This window comes from Lichtheimia ornata (assembly GCF_029851405.1).
Source record: "Lichtheimia ornata isolate CBS 291.66 chromosome Unknown scaffold00062, whole genome shotgun sequence".
Classification (NCBI taxonomy): domain Eukaryota; kingdom Fungi; phylum Mucoromycota; class Mucoromycetes; order Mucorales; family Lichtheimiaceae; genus Lichtheimia; species Lichtheimia ornata.
In genome coordinates, this window is record NW_026695382.1 from 1 (window position 1) to 16,272 (window position 16,272).

The 16,272-nt window shown below is 43.7% G+C and overlaps 6 protein-coding genes across 6 annotated transcripts; 4 read left to right on the plus strand and 2 right to left on the minus strand.

Moving 5' to 3' along the window:
- Window positions 1-2,729: 2,729 nt before the first annotated feature.
- Window positions 2,730-3,259, minus strand: O0I10_009920 (cytochrome c; the record flags this gene model as incomplete). The annotated part of the gene is made up of 4 exons (XM_058489906.1): window positions 2,730-2,744; window positions 2,813-2,911; window positions 2,971-3,102; window positions 3,179-3,259. 4 exons carry the CDS (start codon window positions 3,257-3,259, stop codon window positions 2,730-2,732), a joined length of 327 nt encoding a protein of 108 aa, XP_058339266.1.
- Window positions 3,260-4,258: 999 nt separating this feature from the next.
- Window positions 4,259-5,926, minus strand: O0I10_009921 (uncharacterized protein; the record flags this gene model as incomplete). Its single annotated transcript, XM_058489907.1, has 4 exons — window positions 4,259-4,842; window positions 4,903-5,369; window positions 5,436-5,577; window positions 5,653-5,926. The coding sequence occupies 4 exons, from the start codon at window positions 5,924-5,926 to the stop codon at window positions 4,259-4,261; spliced, it is 1,467 nt and encodes a 488-aa protein (XP_058339267.1).
- A 911-nt stretch (window positions 5,927-6,837) lies between these two features.
- Window positions 6,838-9,001, plus strand: O0I10_009922 (uncharacterized protein; the record flags this gene model as incomplete). Its single annotated transcript, XM_058489908.1, has 11 exons — window positions 6,838-7,015; window positions 7,080-7,257; window positions 7,325-7,547; window positions 7,603-7,689; window positions 7,764-7,839; window positions 7,901-8,059; window positions 8,128-8,181; window positions 8,238-8,444; window positions 8,502-8,676; window positions 8,732-8,767; window positions 8,824-9,001. The coding sequence occupies 11 exons, from the start codon at window positions 6,838-6,840 to the stop codon at window positions 8,999-9,001; spliced, it is 1,551 nt and encodes a 516-aa protein (XP_058339268.1).
- Window positions 9,002-9,236: 235 nt separating this feature from the next.
- Window positions 9,237-11,253, plus strand: O0I10_009923 (uncharacterized protein; the record flags this gene model as incomplete). The annotated part of the gene is made up of 10 exons (XM_058489909.1): window positions 9,237-9,295; window positions 9,358-9,607; window positions 9,665-9,718; window positions 9,771-9,882; window positions 9,953-10,281; window positions 10,344-10,458; window positions 10,521-10,659; window positions 10,719-10,978; window positions 11,035-11,149; window positions 11,214-11,253. The coding sequence occupies 10 exons, from the start codon at window positions 9,237-9,239 to the stop codon at window positions 11,251-11,253; spliced, it is 1,473 nt and encodes a 490-aa protein (XP_058339269.1).
- Window positions 11,254-11,448: 195 nt separating this feature from the next.
- On the plus strand, window positions 11,449-13,078 carry O0I10_009924 (uncharacterized protein; the record flags this gene model as incomplete). The annotated part of the gene is made up of 4 exons (XM_058489910.1): window positions 11,449-11,835; window positions 11,897-12,016; window positions 12,119-12,640; window positions 12,716-13,078. The coding sequence occupies 4 exons, from the start codon at window positions 11,449-11,451 to the stop codon at window positions 13,076-13,078; spliced, it is 1,392 nt and encodes a 463-aa protein (XP_058339270.1).
- Window positions 13,079-14,525: 1,447 nt separating this feature from the next.
- Window positions 14,526-16,103, plus strand: O0I10_009925 (16S rRNA (cytosine(1402)-N(4))-methyltransferase; the record flags this gene model as incomplete). Its single annotated transcript, XM_058489911.1, has 7 exons — window positions 14,526-14,742; window positions 14,805-14,892; window positions 14,950-15,024; window positions 15,077-15,128; window positions 15,189-15,380; window positions 15,441-15,644; window positions 15,708-16,103. The coding sequence occupies 7 exons, from the start codon at window positions 14,526-14,528 to the stop codon at window positions 16,101-16,103; spliced, it is 1,224 nt and encodes a 407-aa protein (XP_058339271.1).
- Window positions 16,104-16,272: the final 169 nt, after the last annotated feature.

Sequence of the window (16,272 nt, forward strand, 5' to 3'; positions counted from 1 at the left end):
CTGTGTTGCCATGGCAATAGAGTCGCGTTGGAATCGCGCGTGTTGTTTGTTGTTGCTTTGGGATCAAGAACGCTTGGAATGGAGAACGTTGCCAATGGTCTTCGAGCTGCCTTTGTGATTACAGCTATTTTAATTTGCTTGTCCTCGTATCGTTATCGCTGTGGTCCATACCTCACGTTAGTGGTATCTTGCAGTGTACCGTGTTTTCGTCCTGCTCCTGCTCGCGATACCATACAAATGTCGATCAAGGCACGTGCCTCTGGATAGCATGCATCGTCTTGACGTGAACGCAACAGAGATATCATTAGCTGTTGTTTGTATCAATAAAACGACTCTGATGGCCATTTACACGTGCAGACAATGATGGTAATAGCCTTTTAACTCACCGACAATAATGCAATCTCCTTGACAACATGGTCCGTGCACTCTTTAGCTGACCTTCAGCAATCATCCATTTGTGCAACAAATGATCCATGTCTAATCTATTCCTCCGATATAATAGCATTATCCATCGTAATGTATGGTGCACATGTTGCTATGACAAGGTTATCGTTGCTTGGGTAACAACAACGTTTGTACCGGTCTGCGGTCTTCTAATATGTTGGGTTTATGCCCTTGTGGCATAGGACAATTCTTTGTCGTGTCGTGATTTAAGCATTGGATGTAGATGTGCAGGTAATGACAGGGCCCGCTCAAATGTTGTATGACCCTCGCAGTATATCCAATAATCCAGGCAATGCTTTCCAGCAGTAGCGTTCTTCTCTCGCCCTCACTTTTCATATTTGTGTATCTGTCCTTATCTTAGCGCATCCACCATTGCACCTGATAACCCATTCATCCCTTCCTTGTTTATATTTTTTGTCATCAATCAGCATACGGATCATGGTTCAATAGTTTACAGTAGTACGTGCTTTTATAAAAACGTCAACGTCCGCTAGCTACAATATCTAGCTATGCACCATCAAGAAGCATCCCGTCCAGCAGATCCATTTCAATCCCATACAGCCAAGGCGATATGTACAATGACCTTGAAGCTATCCTTGATCCTTCCCTTCATCTCCTTACCATTATAAAATCCTCCATGCCATCCAGCATAAGTAGCATCAAGTAAGACCAGTGTCGGTGCCTCATGTGCCTTCGTGTTTGTGTCGATGAATCTTGTAGATAAGGATATACAATCAATTCTATGCTGTCAAGTGCTTCCAACCATAAGCTCATACCATGCCTCTGCTCCATTATCCGAAAAAGATCGAGTACTCCAATCCCCCATCCATGGCTGTAAACTGCTTCTCGTGAAAAAATAAGCCTTCTCAACAATGCCATCCCATCCATCATCATTCTCGGCCGCATCCACATGACATGATGTATCCTTACTGCTGATGACGCGCCAAGTAACCAAAGCAACATTCCAGGACGCCAATGTCCTTGATTGCATCCATCCATAACCATTGCAAATCCAATACGTTGGTTTAAAAGAGCCATGTGATCGCTGCTGATATGCTTCCTTTCCCATCCTGCTGTTGATGTATCTCTTTCTTGGTCATTTTCCATCGCAGCTCAACCAGGCGAAGAGTGCTTGTATTGCAGCGTATTAGATAGCTGATATGGCATCATCCATAAGATCCGTACGTATTGAAGCAAGTTGCTACACGTAACTAAAGCTGCTTGTGTACAATGGCTAGCTGCTGTTCACGTGAAAAAGGCTGCAAGGCAAAAACGCTGATTGAGACAATGAAGACCTTGCTAATGGTAACAGCTGCAATGAATGCTGTTGCGGTTGATCGTGGCAGAGGATCGTGCAAGAGAGCGTGTCGTATCGAGAGATGCGTGTGTTGTAGAAGAGTGACAAGAAGGCTGTGTACACGCCATGGACTTGCCATCCAGTCAAAGGCAATCGGATCAAGGCAATTGTAGGATCGACATGATGGGTTGAAGCAGGACAATCGTTCGCAGGTGGTAATTGTATACTTGAATGGGCCAACAGTTGAGAATGGGAGGAAGAGACAAGAAGTTGTGGAGTGGAAGAAGTGGAAATTAAATAGGTCGGACACCTCTTCTTGTATAAATGCATGAACACTGTACATCAATCCTTGATTATGAGATTGCTCCTCTCGCACCTCAAGCTTTTACACAAGATGCTCTTGGGCATGCTGATCAACACTGTCTTTATAAAGACCCACACTTCACGATGAACGTTTTGAATGGCTGTGTCCAACGATGATCTAGGTGGGGCCATCCTCATAGACCATCTTTTTTAGTAACAACCAAGTCTTACAAATTCAATGCAAGTTTGCTCCAAAGGAAATGACAAAGGATCAAGAGCATTTCAAGTGTGCATATTCAATAATCAAAGGCAAACCATGCCAGCATATGATTGCAAAGAGGATAATCCTTTATGCAGACAGATACGTTACTCCGAAATGGAAGCTTGTCATTTTCACCTACCCTCATTCCAAAAGTCCTATTGATAAATAGGCCCACCCGGTAGCCTAGAACAACTAAGAGAAAACATCGCCCTGCTTTTCGTTGACCGTTCTCTTATAATAACCCCCGGTACGTGTCTTCCTCTCGTCTTGCCCTTCAATCAAAAAGTCACATGATCTCATTCATGAATGAGCAAATAGGTGCCATGCAGTCATTTACAAAAGTCTAACATTCCTTCTTTTTTAATCACAAGACTAAGCGAGTCGAAATGTAAAATGGGTCTATGCAGGTAATATGTTGTCTACTTAAGCAGTAGCCTCCTATAAGAGTGATAAAAGAACGGGATCAGCATGTTTAGCTTTTTCGAAAAGAGTAATTTCATCGTTACCTTCAAGTAGGCGACAACGTCAGCACGGTCCTTGGGCTTCTTGAAACCAGCGAAAGCCATCTTGGTACCAGGGATGTACTTCTTGGGGTTCTCCAAGTACTATGACAAAGCCTTCAATCAACATGATCATCAAGAAAGCATCATCGTATCACACTTACGTCGAACATGGTTTGGTCGTTCCACTCAACACCCTTGTTCTTGTTGGCATCGGTGTAGGAGTAGCCAGCAGCTTGACCGGACTTGCGTCCAAAGACACCGTGAAGGTTGGGACCAACCTTGTGGGGACCACCCTATATGCAAGCCATGTTGTATCAGTATCATCATCACCACAAGATTTTAAAAAAATGATCAAAAATCAACACATACAGCCTCAACGGTGTGGCATTGAGCGCAGCGGGTCTTGAAGAGCTTGGCACCAGCAGTAGCGTTACCTTCGGGGACAGCCATTTTAGATAATGTACGAGTGGGGGGTTGTAGTAAAGAAGAGTAGTGAAGAAGAAAGGAAAACAAAAAACACAGCCGTTACTGCTAATTATTTTCTCGACCCGATCGGGCCTGCAGGGGCAGGCAAGCAAAGCAGCAAAAGTACCGCTTTTGCAAAGTCACAGCCTTTGTGAAACAAGTTCAACACCAGCTATCGTATCATCATGCGAGTTGCGAGACTCAATGGTCTTGGCTGGAATTGGTCCAATGTAAAGAATCAATTCATCGTGTAAATTGGAAATGTGAAAGCAATCCCTTTTTTTTACACGTGGCTAAAACGTAAACAATAAACATTGGTGTCATCACATGCCATCATTTTTGTATACAAAGAGAAGTTTATTTCTGTAATCTCGATAACAATCAACCCCCCTAAAGCAAGCAACCAAATATAACCACCCATTCTCATCCTATGGAAAATCCCATGCATGTGCCATCCTTTCCCTCATTGCCACGAGCTCAAGTTCACTCAAGCACGCTCCTAATCTTCCATTGACAGGGACCTCGTAAAAGACATCAAACCTTCCACCCAACCAACTCACTCACTCACTCACTCACACCTTCCCATGTCCTACGAGTTGAGAAGTACCTAAATACCAGCACTAGTTACTTCTCCCCCAATGTCCCTGTCTAAAAATCGTGGCATTCATCGCGACGCAGGCATTATCCTGATCCGCTAATGAGGGTAAAGTCTCAGCCGCACACTGCAGGTTTCCCTAGCTAGACGTGCAGCACCCCTTGAATTCACGATTTCAAACAAGCACGGGCTTATCATTCCATCTACTTTCATCTCGTATCCCCAACATGTTACAAAGAACATGAAGCGAAGGAGATGAAAAGTCGACAGAAGACGGCACCGTGACCCCAGCAGTTTGTGGTTTTATTCTATACTAATAAAAAGAGTAGTGTGTGTTGTGTTGTAGAGTGTACATAAGGAGGATATCATATACCTGGTGAAAGCGTCCATCATTTGGTGCCAAAGACGCTGTCCATCTCTTCAAGTGGCTTGCATTTGGTTTCTGGAAGGAAAAAGGCACCCACCATACAAACGATACAGCATGCACCGAAAAAGAAATAGACGCCTGATACGGTGTGTTCCAAAAAGAGTGGCATACAATAGGTGATTAGGATAGTGAAGCCCCAATTGAAACCAAAGCACAAGCTCATGCCCTTGGCACGAACACGCATGTTGAAGACCTCCGATGGATACACGTAGGTGGTGATGCCCCAAGTCAATGCATAGAAACCAGTGAAGAGATAGATGAAAGCAATAATGGTGTTGGTGGCATTGGTGTTGGTAATGCTGACATCGCCTGAAACAGGATCCACTTGCGTGTAGACTTGAAAGATAGCGCCCACAATAAACATGCTGACGCCCATGGCACCTGCACCAGTGATGAAGAGGATACGACGGCCCAAGGAATCCACCAACCATTGAAGAGAGACACCAGCGAGCACCAATGACAACAAACCAGTACCACCTGTAGCAGCAATGGATGATGATACATCCGACAAACCAGCAGCTTGGAAGATTTGAGGTGCAAAATAGGCTACAGGAGGATGCTTTAGTCATCATGCTCTCATCCCACGGTCATCCTCTTCATACTTACAAATAGCCACGGTACCAAGGAAAGCTGTTCCAATGCCAACAAACAAGGCCGAGAAGAATTGTTTACGGTTCTTGCGTTCAAAAAGCTCGAGGTAGCTACGTTTGCCAAGTGATTTTTCGAATTCCAATTCGTCGACGATTTCCTGGTATTCTTGTTTGATGATGGGATTCTCAGCATCCACGTCACGCAATGATACCAAGGATGCAAGAGCTTCTTCTTGACGACCACGATAAACAAGCCAGCGAGGGGAGTAAGGCATAGGCAACATGCTCAATCCAAAGATCACTGCCAAAAGACATTGCATCATGTAAGGAGCACGCCATGACCAATCGGTACTCAAGTGGCTGGTGCCAAAGGTAATAAAGTAACCAACGACTTGACCAAAGAGACTCATCAGGGTGAAGAAGCTGATCAAACGACCACGAATTTCTGGTGGAGCGATTTCAGAGTGGTACAAAGGAATGGCACTAGAAGATGATAGGTGTGAGAATCATATGGACCCATCTACATCTCTTTTTTTTCGATCCACTTACTTTGTCATAAGACCAGCACCAATACCAGCAACAAGACGACCTGCCAAGAACAAGCCATAGTTATAGCCAATGACCATGAACATGTTGCCAATACAGAAGAATGTGGCGGACAATACTACACTGTACTTGCGACTCAATCGATCTAGTAGTAGTAGTAGAGAAGAAATTAGCCCATCATGCAGCGGGCAATAAAATAAAAGCATGTATATACACGTACCGCATACAGGACCAGAACAAAAGGCTGCTAATGCCGCCGTCATGAGGAAAAAGGCCAACATGAGACCTTGAAGATAGGCAAGGTTTTCGGGAGAAAAAAAGCGGTTGACAAACGGTTCCATGGTAAGCACACCACTGGTAGCGCCAGTGTCATAACCAGAAAGAAAACCACCGATGGCAGCTACAATAGCTGAAAGGTAGACACCCTTGCCCCTGCCTACTGGAGGAGGAGGGTGCTGAAACTCATTGCTGTCTTTGCTTGTAACACTGGACATGTATGGATGTGCGCACAGATGGTGGGCCGTAAACAGTAGATCAATAAAACAAAAGCAAAAAAAAGGGGGTGCAAAGAGATAAATAAATGCCCTTTGAATCTAGGTGGCTTATTGAAACACCCTCACACACGCACAAGAAAATCCCGCTGCTGCTGCTGCTGCTGCCATATGTACACAGACCAATTCGGCTATTTTAGGGATAGCTCTTTCAGGGACCAAGGTAACGGATCCATCTTGGAAATGATGGAAAAATAGAGGGAACAAGATGAGATTTTTCATTTTCAGATGACCTTTTTGATCCGATGACACCATACATACACGCACGATGTTACAATGGGACACTGCCCTCTGTTGAGAGTTTTTCCGTATCCAGTGTTCCCGATATTCGCCGTACGTCCTAGACCAGTTGTGGATCTCTACCCTCTTTTTTCTACACGCATAGCGTACACACATCCATACGACGCGAAATCTAATAACCATTTTGCAATGAGTCATTGGGAGGGATAGGAACAAGCTGCAAATGAATTTTGATATGACTAGTCTATTCGTTGTACCCATAAACATCTTGACTCATATTGATGCTTCTTGGTGGGTGCGATTGGACGAGTGGGTAGGTGTGGGATCAAGGAATTTAGGCCGTGGTGGAGGTCGTGTCGTACCAAAAGAGCATACTTTGTTACAATTTCATGCAAATCCTCTTTTTTCGGATGACTCTTTATTCATTGTAAATGATCATGTTACATAGCGTGTTGTTTATTGCAGGGCGAGGGATGTAATCAGGGTTCATAGGATGGCTGCATAACAACAGGTGGACGGGCGTGGATAATGTTCAGCTGTTATCATTGGCTGGATTCGCGTGCATTTAGAGAACAGGTTACCAAAAGCTGCTGTATCATCCTGGTGTCCACAGAATGCGTCTTCACGTCATTGGTGGTCTTGTCATTCTTCAGGCAGCTTTATCCTTGGCCAGGTCATACAATGAACGCTTCGATGAGGACTTGACCTTACGATCGCTGCCGGATGGTAAACTGCTCGCCCATTTCGACTTTACTACACACGTCGATGCCACGATGGCTCCTGGATCACAGTGTAAGCTGACGACGTCCTCAAACCCCCCCTTTTGCATCGCATAGTAGCTAACAAGCAAGCATAGTATTGGATTATAATCTTTTCCCCAAAGTCATTGGACAAGTGCTGCAACAATACGACGTGGATGAAATGCATCTTACCTTTTCTCAAGGACGATGGCATTATGATCATTGGGGATATCCACCAGAGCAATCTGCAGGAACAGGTGTCGAGTTGTGGGCTTGGATGCAAAACCATACAAAGTAAGATCCATGGGAAGAGAGGTGGTTTTGTGTTGAATGAGCTGACACTTTTTTTACTTTCATGCAGCATTGATGCACGATGGCATTCGCTTACCAATACGTTATCGGGTCTATTCTGTGCCTCGCTCAATTTCATCGATGAAACATTGACCACACAACCTGCCTTATCCTTTGGTCCAGATGATGCCACAAAATCAACTTCTCAATTGCGATTCGGTTATCTGCCCCATGAAAACGTTTGCACTGAAAATCTTACACCATGGATCAAGCTATTGCCTTGCAAGGCAAAGGTAAAATTGTTGATGTGATCAATGATCCTTTTCATTTTACTAAGATGGCATCTAGTCTGGCATTGCATCTTTATTGAACGCACACAAGATATACAACTCCTATTTCCATTCCATGTCCATCCATGCTAAACGACAATGCAAGGCAAGTACTTGACCAAAGAAGGCTACTACTCATTCTTGCAAGGGAGACATTGTGATTGATATTGAAAATCATAGGATAACCAATGTACAATGGAGCTCAAGCAAGCTGTTGTCTCGGTGATGGATCCTGTTCGTGACACGAATCGAAGAGGTAAAACATTATATACATACCAATGGAGGAGGGAATCTATATTGACTTTGTGACATCTTAGATTGGTCATTGGAAGAGGTTTTTGCTCGTGTACCTCATGGAGCGTGTCCTGTAGCAAATCAAAGTTTCATTCGTGTCGCGGTGAATGATGATGACGCCATTCTAAGTCCTGAACCCACCATGAAAGGAAAGGATTTTATCATGTATGATTTGAAACAAGGTATGTCAAAGACGTATATTTTGATGATGGTGGCGATGATCTGACATGTGTGTGTGTGTGTGTTACAGTGAATGAGAGTTTGGATATCCGCATGACCTGGGCCGAAGATACCTTCCATTATCGTATGTATTGAACCATATCGGGGATATGCTTGGTGGTTAACCAGATGTACTACTAGCACTTGCATCCGCTCTTCCCATGATATCGGCTCATCGTTATCTTACCGGACATGGCCAAGAACGAGGTGGTATCCAAGTCACTCTTCAAAATCGTCACGATGCTCCTATGCCTATTGTGTACTATGATTCCATACCCTGGTTTCTCAAGCTATATCTGCATACCTTGGATATTCAAGTGGTAGGGGACAACAACAACCCACAAAATGGTAAGAGTGTGTTCGAGGATTTGTTGTGATCATTGTACTTATTCTTGTGCGAAGTAGACATTGTCGAGCAAATGTTATATCAACCCGCTGTTGATAGAGCAAGACCTTCCATGCTTGAATGCAAACTCTTACTACCAGCAAGATCCACTGTCACTTTATCGATGGACTTGGACAAAGTATTTTTAAAGTACACAGAACATCGACCTGATGCGAACCGAGGTTTCGATATTGGGTGAGCTTTATATATGTGCAGGAATGAGTAAGGAAACTAAACGTAATGCTTCTAGGCCTGCTGTCATCACAGCGCCCATATTGGATGAAGTGTGAGTATGCATGACATCGAATCCTTAGTGAACTACTATTAACCAATGTTCATTAGTGACAATCGTACGATGCGAATTTATACGGATACCCTCCTTGTCAGCTTACCTACCCCCGATTTCTCCATGCCTTACAATGTGATCACGTTGACGTGTACTGTCATTGCTCTTTTCTTTGGATCCATCTTCAACTTGTTAACGAGAAGGTTTCAGGTTCTTAAGGTATCAAAAGAATAAATAACCTTTTCATACAAGTAGCGGTCGTTAAGGATGAGGATGGGATGATGGTAGTCAAGGGATACCGTGTGCGTGCGTGCGTGTATGCGTGATCAGTAAAAATTCATGCCGATGGTAGACCAGGTGATAGGGAGCCGCTGGGCGGGGCGTGTGTGTGTGGGGGGGGGAGGTTGTCAGGAAATGATAAATTGACTTGACGCATTAGGTACCTTTCTTTCCTTGCTTGTGAGTCGATATGGATGATTATCTTCTCAGCCATCGCGTGATTGAAAGCCATGCCCACTTGAGAAAACGGTAAATGAGAACATGCGGCAACCCATTCACCAGCAGCAGGCAAACTCATGCGTCGTTTAAAGGGAAATGGTCTTGAGCCTCTTACGTCTATTGATCCCTCGTCTAAGCGAAGAGATTGCCTGGGAACACAACATCAAAGCCGACGAGATCGATTGTCAGATTATGCCCTTTGGATCGTATGGGTTGGGTGCTCACTTGGCCGACAGTGATATGGATCTTGTATTCCTGGGTGCTGCTCATGTGCGACGACGCGACTTTTTCCTTTTCTTTCCCGACCTTTTAAAGGATCAAGCTACTATTGAAGATGTCGAGGTAATAATATCATGACCATTCTTGTATCTGATTCTATGTACTAATACTTGGGTAAAGGTGGTAGCAGATGCCAAAGTGCCTATTATTCGATGTACAGTGGATAGCATACCGGTAAGCATGAATCTTGTGCTAAGGTGGTACATGTTGCTCATATTGTGATTAGGTCGATATTTCTTTTGTTCGATTGAAGATCGCAGCAATACCACATGACATCAATCTTTTGGATAACGCGCTCTTGGAAGGACTTGATGAAGGATGCTTACGATCATTGGATGGTAAGTGTTACATATATGGAAGGGCACAGACAATGAATATCGTACTAATAGCGGCAGGTATAAAAACTAGGACCTCGTACGATGCAATTCATTATGCAACAAGTGCGAGACACGGATATACCCACATTTCGACTTGCGATCCAGGCAGTAAAATATTGGGCAAGGCAACGAGATATCTACGACAAGCAGATGGGCTATTTGAATGGAATGGCGTGGACCTTACTACTGCTCAAGACATATATGACCTATCAACAACAATCTCCAGGAGCTTCAGTGACAGTGATGGAGTTATTACTCTCATTTTTCAACATGTGGGCCAACTGGCCTTGGACAGCTCCCGTCATTTTGACCGACTTGATACCTAGCTACAGCGGGACACGCATTGAATACCGCTCTTTGGTAAGCATACGTCATTTACCGCGCCCAACATGGATTACCCTATTAATCATCATCAATAATAGACGCAATTCGAGAATGCAGTGATGCCGATTGTTACTCCATGTTACCCTGTAAAGAATGCTGCACCAGCAGTTACAAAGTCTACCCTCAAAGCATTATCCAACGAATTGATTCGAGGTAGGGTTATTATTGTGGATGATCATCATGAATGGCTTACTCAATGATGTTGATCCATGTAGCCCATTTGGTGCTATCCTCCCAGCAAAGCCAAGACAAGATGCTACCCAAACTCTTCAAGCCATTGAACCTCTTGACAGGCTATAAGCACTTTATCAAGATTATCGTGAATGCCGATACTTGTTCCACACATGAGAGCTGGTAATTAAATCACAAGAACACATATCAATGAGGATGCTAAAAAGAATTCAATTGGTTAGGCTTATCAAAATGCCATCTCTTATACCACGATTCACTGAATGCCTTGAATCGACACCTGAGCTGCGTGAGATTCGACCTTACAGCAAAATACTGGTCCGATCACCCATCCACTATAATACCAGAGAGCAAAAATTGGCCATCCAGCATTGTGAGCCATCAAAGGAGCTGCCGGATGACAAGGTCTCCAAACTTGAACCTGGATTGTTACACCGTTCATGCTACCTGATATGCTTGAAAGTTGTCTCTGCTGGTCCGGATGGTAAGCATTATGACGACAATGCTTGGTTCTCTCTTGTTAACGTAAACCAATAATAGAGCGATATACCTTGGATCTTTCTTCGCAAATCACTCAATTCAGACGTGTCATTGATTCACAACGAGGAGGCAAAAAAGAAAGTGATCTCGTGGTAAACATTATCAGTGGGAAACGGTAAGAAGTCGTCAATATTTGTGGCGCTCTCACTCATTATGTACTTGTTTTGTATGATTTACAGAAAGGACGTTGCACAATTGCTCCATGAACATGCACTCTAAGTTCTCCCTATAACAATAACCTTTGTTTTGCTCTTGTTGTACCACCAATCATGCATCTTGCTTTATTCCAACATTCGCTTTCTCAATGTCGATTGATGTCATGGCACAGTTATCATCATCATCCCCCCACTTCTCTATATATAAATGAGCTGCTGAGCATCCTTGCTTTTTTTCACTTCTTGACACTTTTTCTTTATGGCTACGGCAGCAGAGGAATCATCGAGGACCTTTCGCCATACTTATCAGGCTGCCCTTGTGCTCGTATGCACGCTTTTGACGACTGCACTTTATCGATTCTTCACCAAAGGACCCTTTATTCCTCTTTCATGTTCGATTCTTGGAATGCAATGCGATCTGCTATATGAGATACCTTTTGAAGGCTATGTTCACGAAGATTTCGCAGAGGCCGCGACGGCATTTAGACAAAACTTTTATCAAGGAGAAGATGTTGGAGCCAGCGTGGCAGCGTATGTGGATAATCAACTTGTCCTCGATTTGCACGGAGGTTGGCAGGATATTGAAAACAAGATTCCCTATACATCCAACACTTTACAAATTGTCTATTCGAGCACCAAGATGCTGGTACGTCGTACATAAGGATAGCTTATTACGTTTCGTGTTTTTAAGGATTGTATTATTGTAGACTGCCATTGTGATTGCACAACTTGTGGAAAAAGGATACTTGTCGTATGATGAAAAGGTCACTCGGTATTGGCCTGAATTTGGACAAGGCAACAAGAAGGATGTCACATTGGGTGATTTGGTACGTTGAAAACGCAACAGTGATGCTACTGCTGCATCTTTTCTCTCTCTCTCTCTCTCTCTTTCTCTCTCTTTGGCTAAATTTGGGTACTTTTGTATTTAGATGCAGCATGCAGGAGGCGTTGGTTTTCTCGATACACCCATCACGTTGGCTGCAACACAAGACCCCGTACGTTTTTCCGATATTCTTGCATCCCAACCTCACAATTTTGGTGGCAACCGAACACGCAGCTATCACGCGGCAACACGAGGATGGTACCTTAACGAGATCATCAAGCGCGTCACTCCTGAAAATGACACTGTCAATGCATGGGCCGCGAAACATATCAACCCAGTCTACAAGGACATTGAATGGCAACTAAAACCTTATGCAGAATGCTACGATGATCGCATAGCACCTATCTACCGTGGCCCTCGTTTACATCGTTTTTATCGTAAACTTTTACGGATCTTTAAGAATGGAAGGAAGGAGCTATCGGTCATGGCTGCCCTCAATGATCCAGACTCTCCCGCGCATAAAACGATGCGAAGTGTGATTATAGGCCTTGGTCGAACGGATGTAACAAGGCTTGCCTATCGTCGTCTTGAAAGTCCTTCCTTTTCAGGATTCACCAATGCCAAATCAGTAAGTGAAAGTGGTAGAAAAAGGAAAGGAGGGAAAGGATTTTGTATAACATGGATGATGTACGTACCTACATAGATAGCCAAGTTGGCAGCCATGATGGCCAACCATGGTAAAGCCATTGATCCCGACGAGCCCGATTTATTGAATTCAACCACGTATGCTCATGTCACCGAACCAGTGCCATTGGACTATGACATTCTCATAGGGCGATACACCCCTGCACTCAAAGGCGGCTTCGGCGTCATGGATGACTTGACAATGGATAATGTGACCTTTGTGGGATGGACTGGTATGGGTGGCAGCATCTTCTTCTGGAACCCGGAGCACAAGATTGCATTTGGTTACTGCACCAACTCGATGGCCTCCTTTAATCCAGCCGATGATAGAAGCATGTCCATTTTACGTGCAATTGTCAAGCAAGTGCTCAAGTCACGTTAATCTTTTATATGTTGAATGTCTTCCACCATAATAAATGTATACACGTGTGGTAGTATAGGCCGTCTTTTGAGCTTTTGTATGGGTGGGATGTCATTGATAACAACTATGTGGATCATAAAGTGGAAGCTACTTACATCATCATTATTACCCATAGGAAGGCGTGGAAACGAGTCATGCGTTTTTATTGTTACAATACGAAGTTCATGCATCGAAGCGAGACATTTAGAAGCAACGTGTCGATTTGGCGTAAAGCTTATTTGACATGACCAACTTTCGTTAATTTAACACATACGTACAATTTCAGAACATTGAAATCGCAATTGACGGCATGACCTACAAACCTTCTACAAATATAAACGCCTACAGATTGGCTAACCTTAACCCTGCTATTCGCATGAAACTGTTTCAAACAACAGAAGTTAGGGTTGGTATGTGTGGCGTTATGGCTCCCGCTTTTATCCGATTCTATGATTCAGGTGCTATAAAACAAGCGCTTTAATTAAACTAGACCTCTCACTACGTGAATGTTCAGTGAATTCTTATGAAGAAGTGCCGATACTACATGAGAGGTGAACCCTGCAAATACGGCAACCGTTGCCATTTCGAACATGACAGAGCCACAACATTGGTCAACAAGATCGTTGGTTATCCTGGATTGTATGGCTCTGCAATCAAATTCATAGAGATATCATACGTCGGTGAATTCGAGTCGTTTGGTCGTCACGAAACTTGGGGTTATGGGTGGTATGTTAAGGTCAATGCAATCCAGGGAAGAGACTGCAAACCGTATGAATTGCCAGAGCCAGTACAGACGAGCCATGTCCATATCGACGGCGCTTTGGAAGAGGCCCTACGCATCATAGAGGAACGCGGGTATCCATTATAATATCGAAATCAAGCAATAAAGAAGCGCATCGCAAAGATCACGAACCCAGTTCGTTGCAAACTTTAAAACCATCTCAATCATATAACGACTTGAAGCTTATTTTTCGAACCCCACGTATGTTACGCCAGCTTGCTTCTTTATTGACCAAATGTTCATTCTAATTTTTACTCATAGTAATTAGATATAACAGGACTTGTCTACGTCTTGAGCGGATTTGATAATATGTATGGAGGATAGCACAACAGCATCAAGCAGCATTGACATTTTTTGTGCTACAAAGGGTACAGCTGGGAAAGCAGGCTTCGCTCTAAGAAAGAGGGTAGGGTGTTTAGAGGGATACATATATGGGTACTGGATACTTGAATAGTAAACGTATTATGAGCGTAGAAGAAAACTTTGCTATTGGGTTATCTGCATCATACGTTTCGACATCACACAAGAGCATGAAGATGCTACTTTCCTTTTTAGTAGTGACCGTTGAAATTTGGATTCCATGGCGACAACTCGCTTTGACCTGACAGTTCTTTTCCCTTCTCCCTTTTACATTGCGACCGTTCCAGCATGTTGCGTGTGGCTCATTTCCCTAAACGCACGTTGAGGCTACTCCCTGGCATCTCATGGACCCATGTCAACACCTATTCTTCAGCAGCCATGCCGTACAATGTGATTCACAAACCAGTCCTCGGGGATCAAGTACTTGAGCAGCTGTCACCGCGTGCTGGTGGTGTTTATTGTGATATGACCTTTGGTGATGGTGGCTATACGAGAGCTATCCTAGGTTGGTTGTCTTTTGATGCATATCATACGATGGTGCTTCTAAATAGGGTAATCGAAGAGTAGATGCATGCGATTGTAAGGTGGTTGCCATTGATCAAGATCCAACAGCTTACGAAAAAGCATTACAAATGGCCAACATGAAAGAATATCAGTAAGTTGCTGAGACCAAGGGATGATGGATCATGGGTGTATTCATGTGTTGCTATAGGGGCCGGCTGTTTCCATGGCTAGGTAAATTTGGCCAAATTGATCGACTCGTGGCAGAGCATCAACCCGATTGGAGGTATTATCTATGAAGGGGAGTATTATGCATCATCACTAACCACTTTGTATAGTATTCCTTGTTTTGATGGCATTGTGATGGATATTGGTGTTTCGAGTGGACAGGTAGGAGGGATTTGAGCCTTTGTGGATCGAATCTTTATATTCACCCATCTTCTATATTAGCTTGAGACAGCTTCACGTGGATTTTCTTACAAACTTGAGGGGCCTTTGGATATGCGCATGTTCTCGCGTGGACAAAATGCGACTGCTGATCCCGACAATCCAGCTGAACTCTCATTGATGAAACGATCCATTTCAGCATACGAGGTGGTCAATTACTTTTCCAGAGAAAAGATTGCAGATATCCTTTATCAGGTGAGTGTCATTTGGAACGATGCTTTGTTTCAAGGACGTGTGCATTGACGAATCGAATAGTATGGTGGAGAGCGTTTATCGCGTAAAATTGCATCTGCCATTGTGAATGCACGACAAGAGGCACCTATTGTAACTACAGCAGAGCTTGCAACCATTATCCAAAAAGCATGTCCGCAACCAAGATGGCAACGTGGTGATGATGATATGGTCCGCAATTCTGCAGCTCGTACATTTCAAGCCATACGCATCTACATCAACGATGAGGTAAGAACAGCTCTCATTGTGTGTGTGTGTGTGTGCTTAGATTAATGATGGATTTGTATCTAGTTGAACGAGTTAAAAGCTGCCCTGAGAGCGAGTGAATATTTATTAAATCCTGGAGGACGCCTTGCTGTGGTGACTTTCCATTCACTTGAAGACAAGATTGTGAAATCATTCATGCAACATGGCACCGGAAGACGATCAGTGAAAAGTGCATCTGTCAATCAATTCCATCTTAAACGAGCAGCCTATCGACGACAGAAGAAATATGGTGTAATGGAACAACATGATATGGGTGAAGAAGAAGAATCAATCGGCACACCATCATTTATTACGCGTACAAAGCATGTCATACGGCCGTCGTTGGAAGAAAGAGAAGATAATCCTAGAAGTCGATCAGCCAAATTGCGTGTTGTTGAAAGGACGTCAGCACTCCCACTTGCACCTTATGGAGAGCTTTAGCCTTTAGATTAGATCGATCTACATTGTAAATAAAGGATAAAAGGAAATGTTTATAGGTGGGGTTTGAAGAAGAATCATGCACTCCCTCAAGTAATGATGAGCATCACGTGATATTATGTAGCCCACTTCTTTACCATGCATCCTAAAGAAAGCATGCTATACTCTTCCT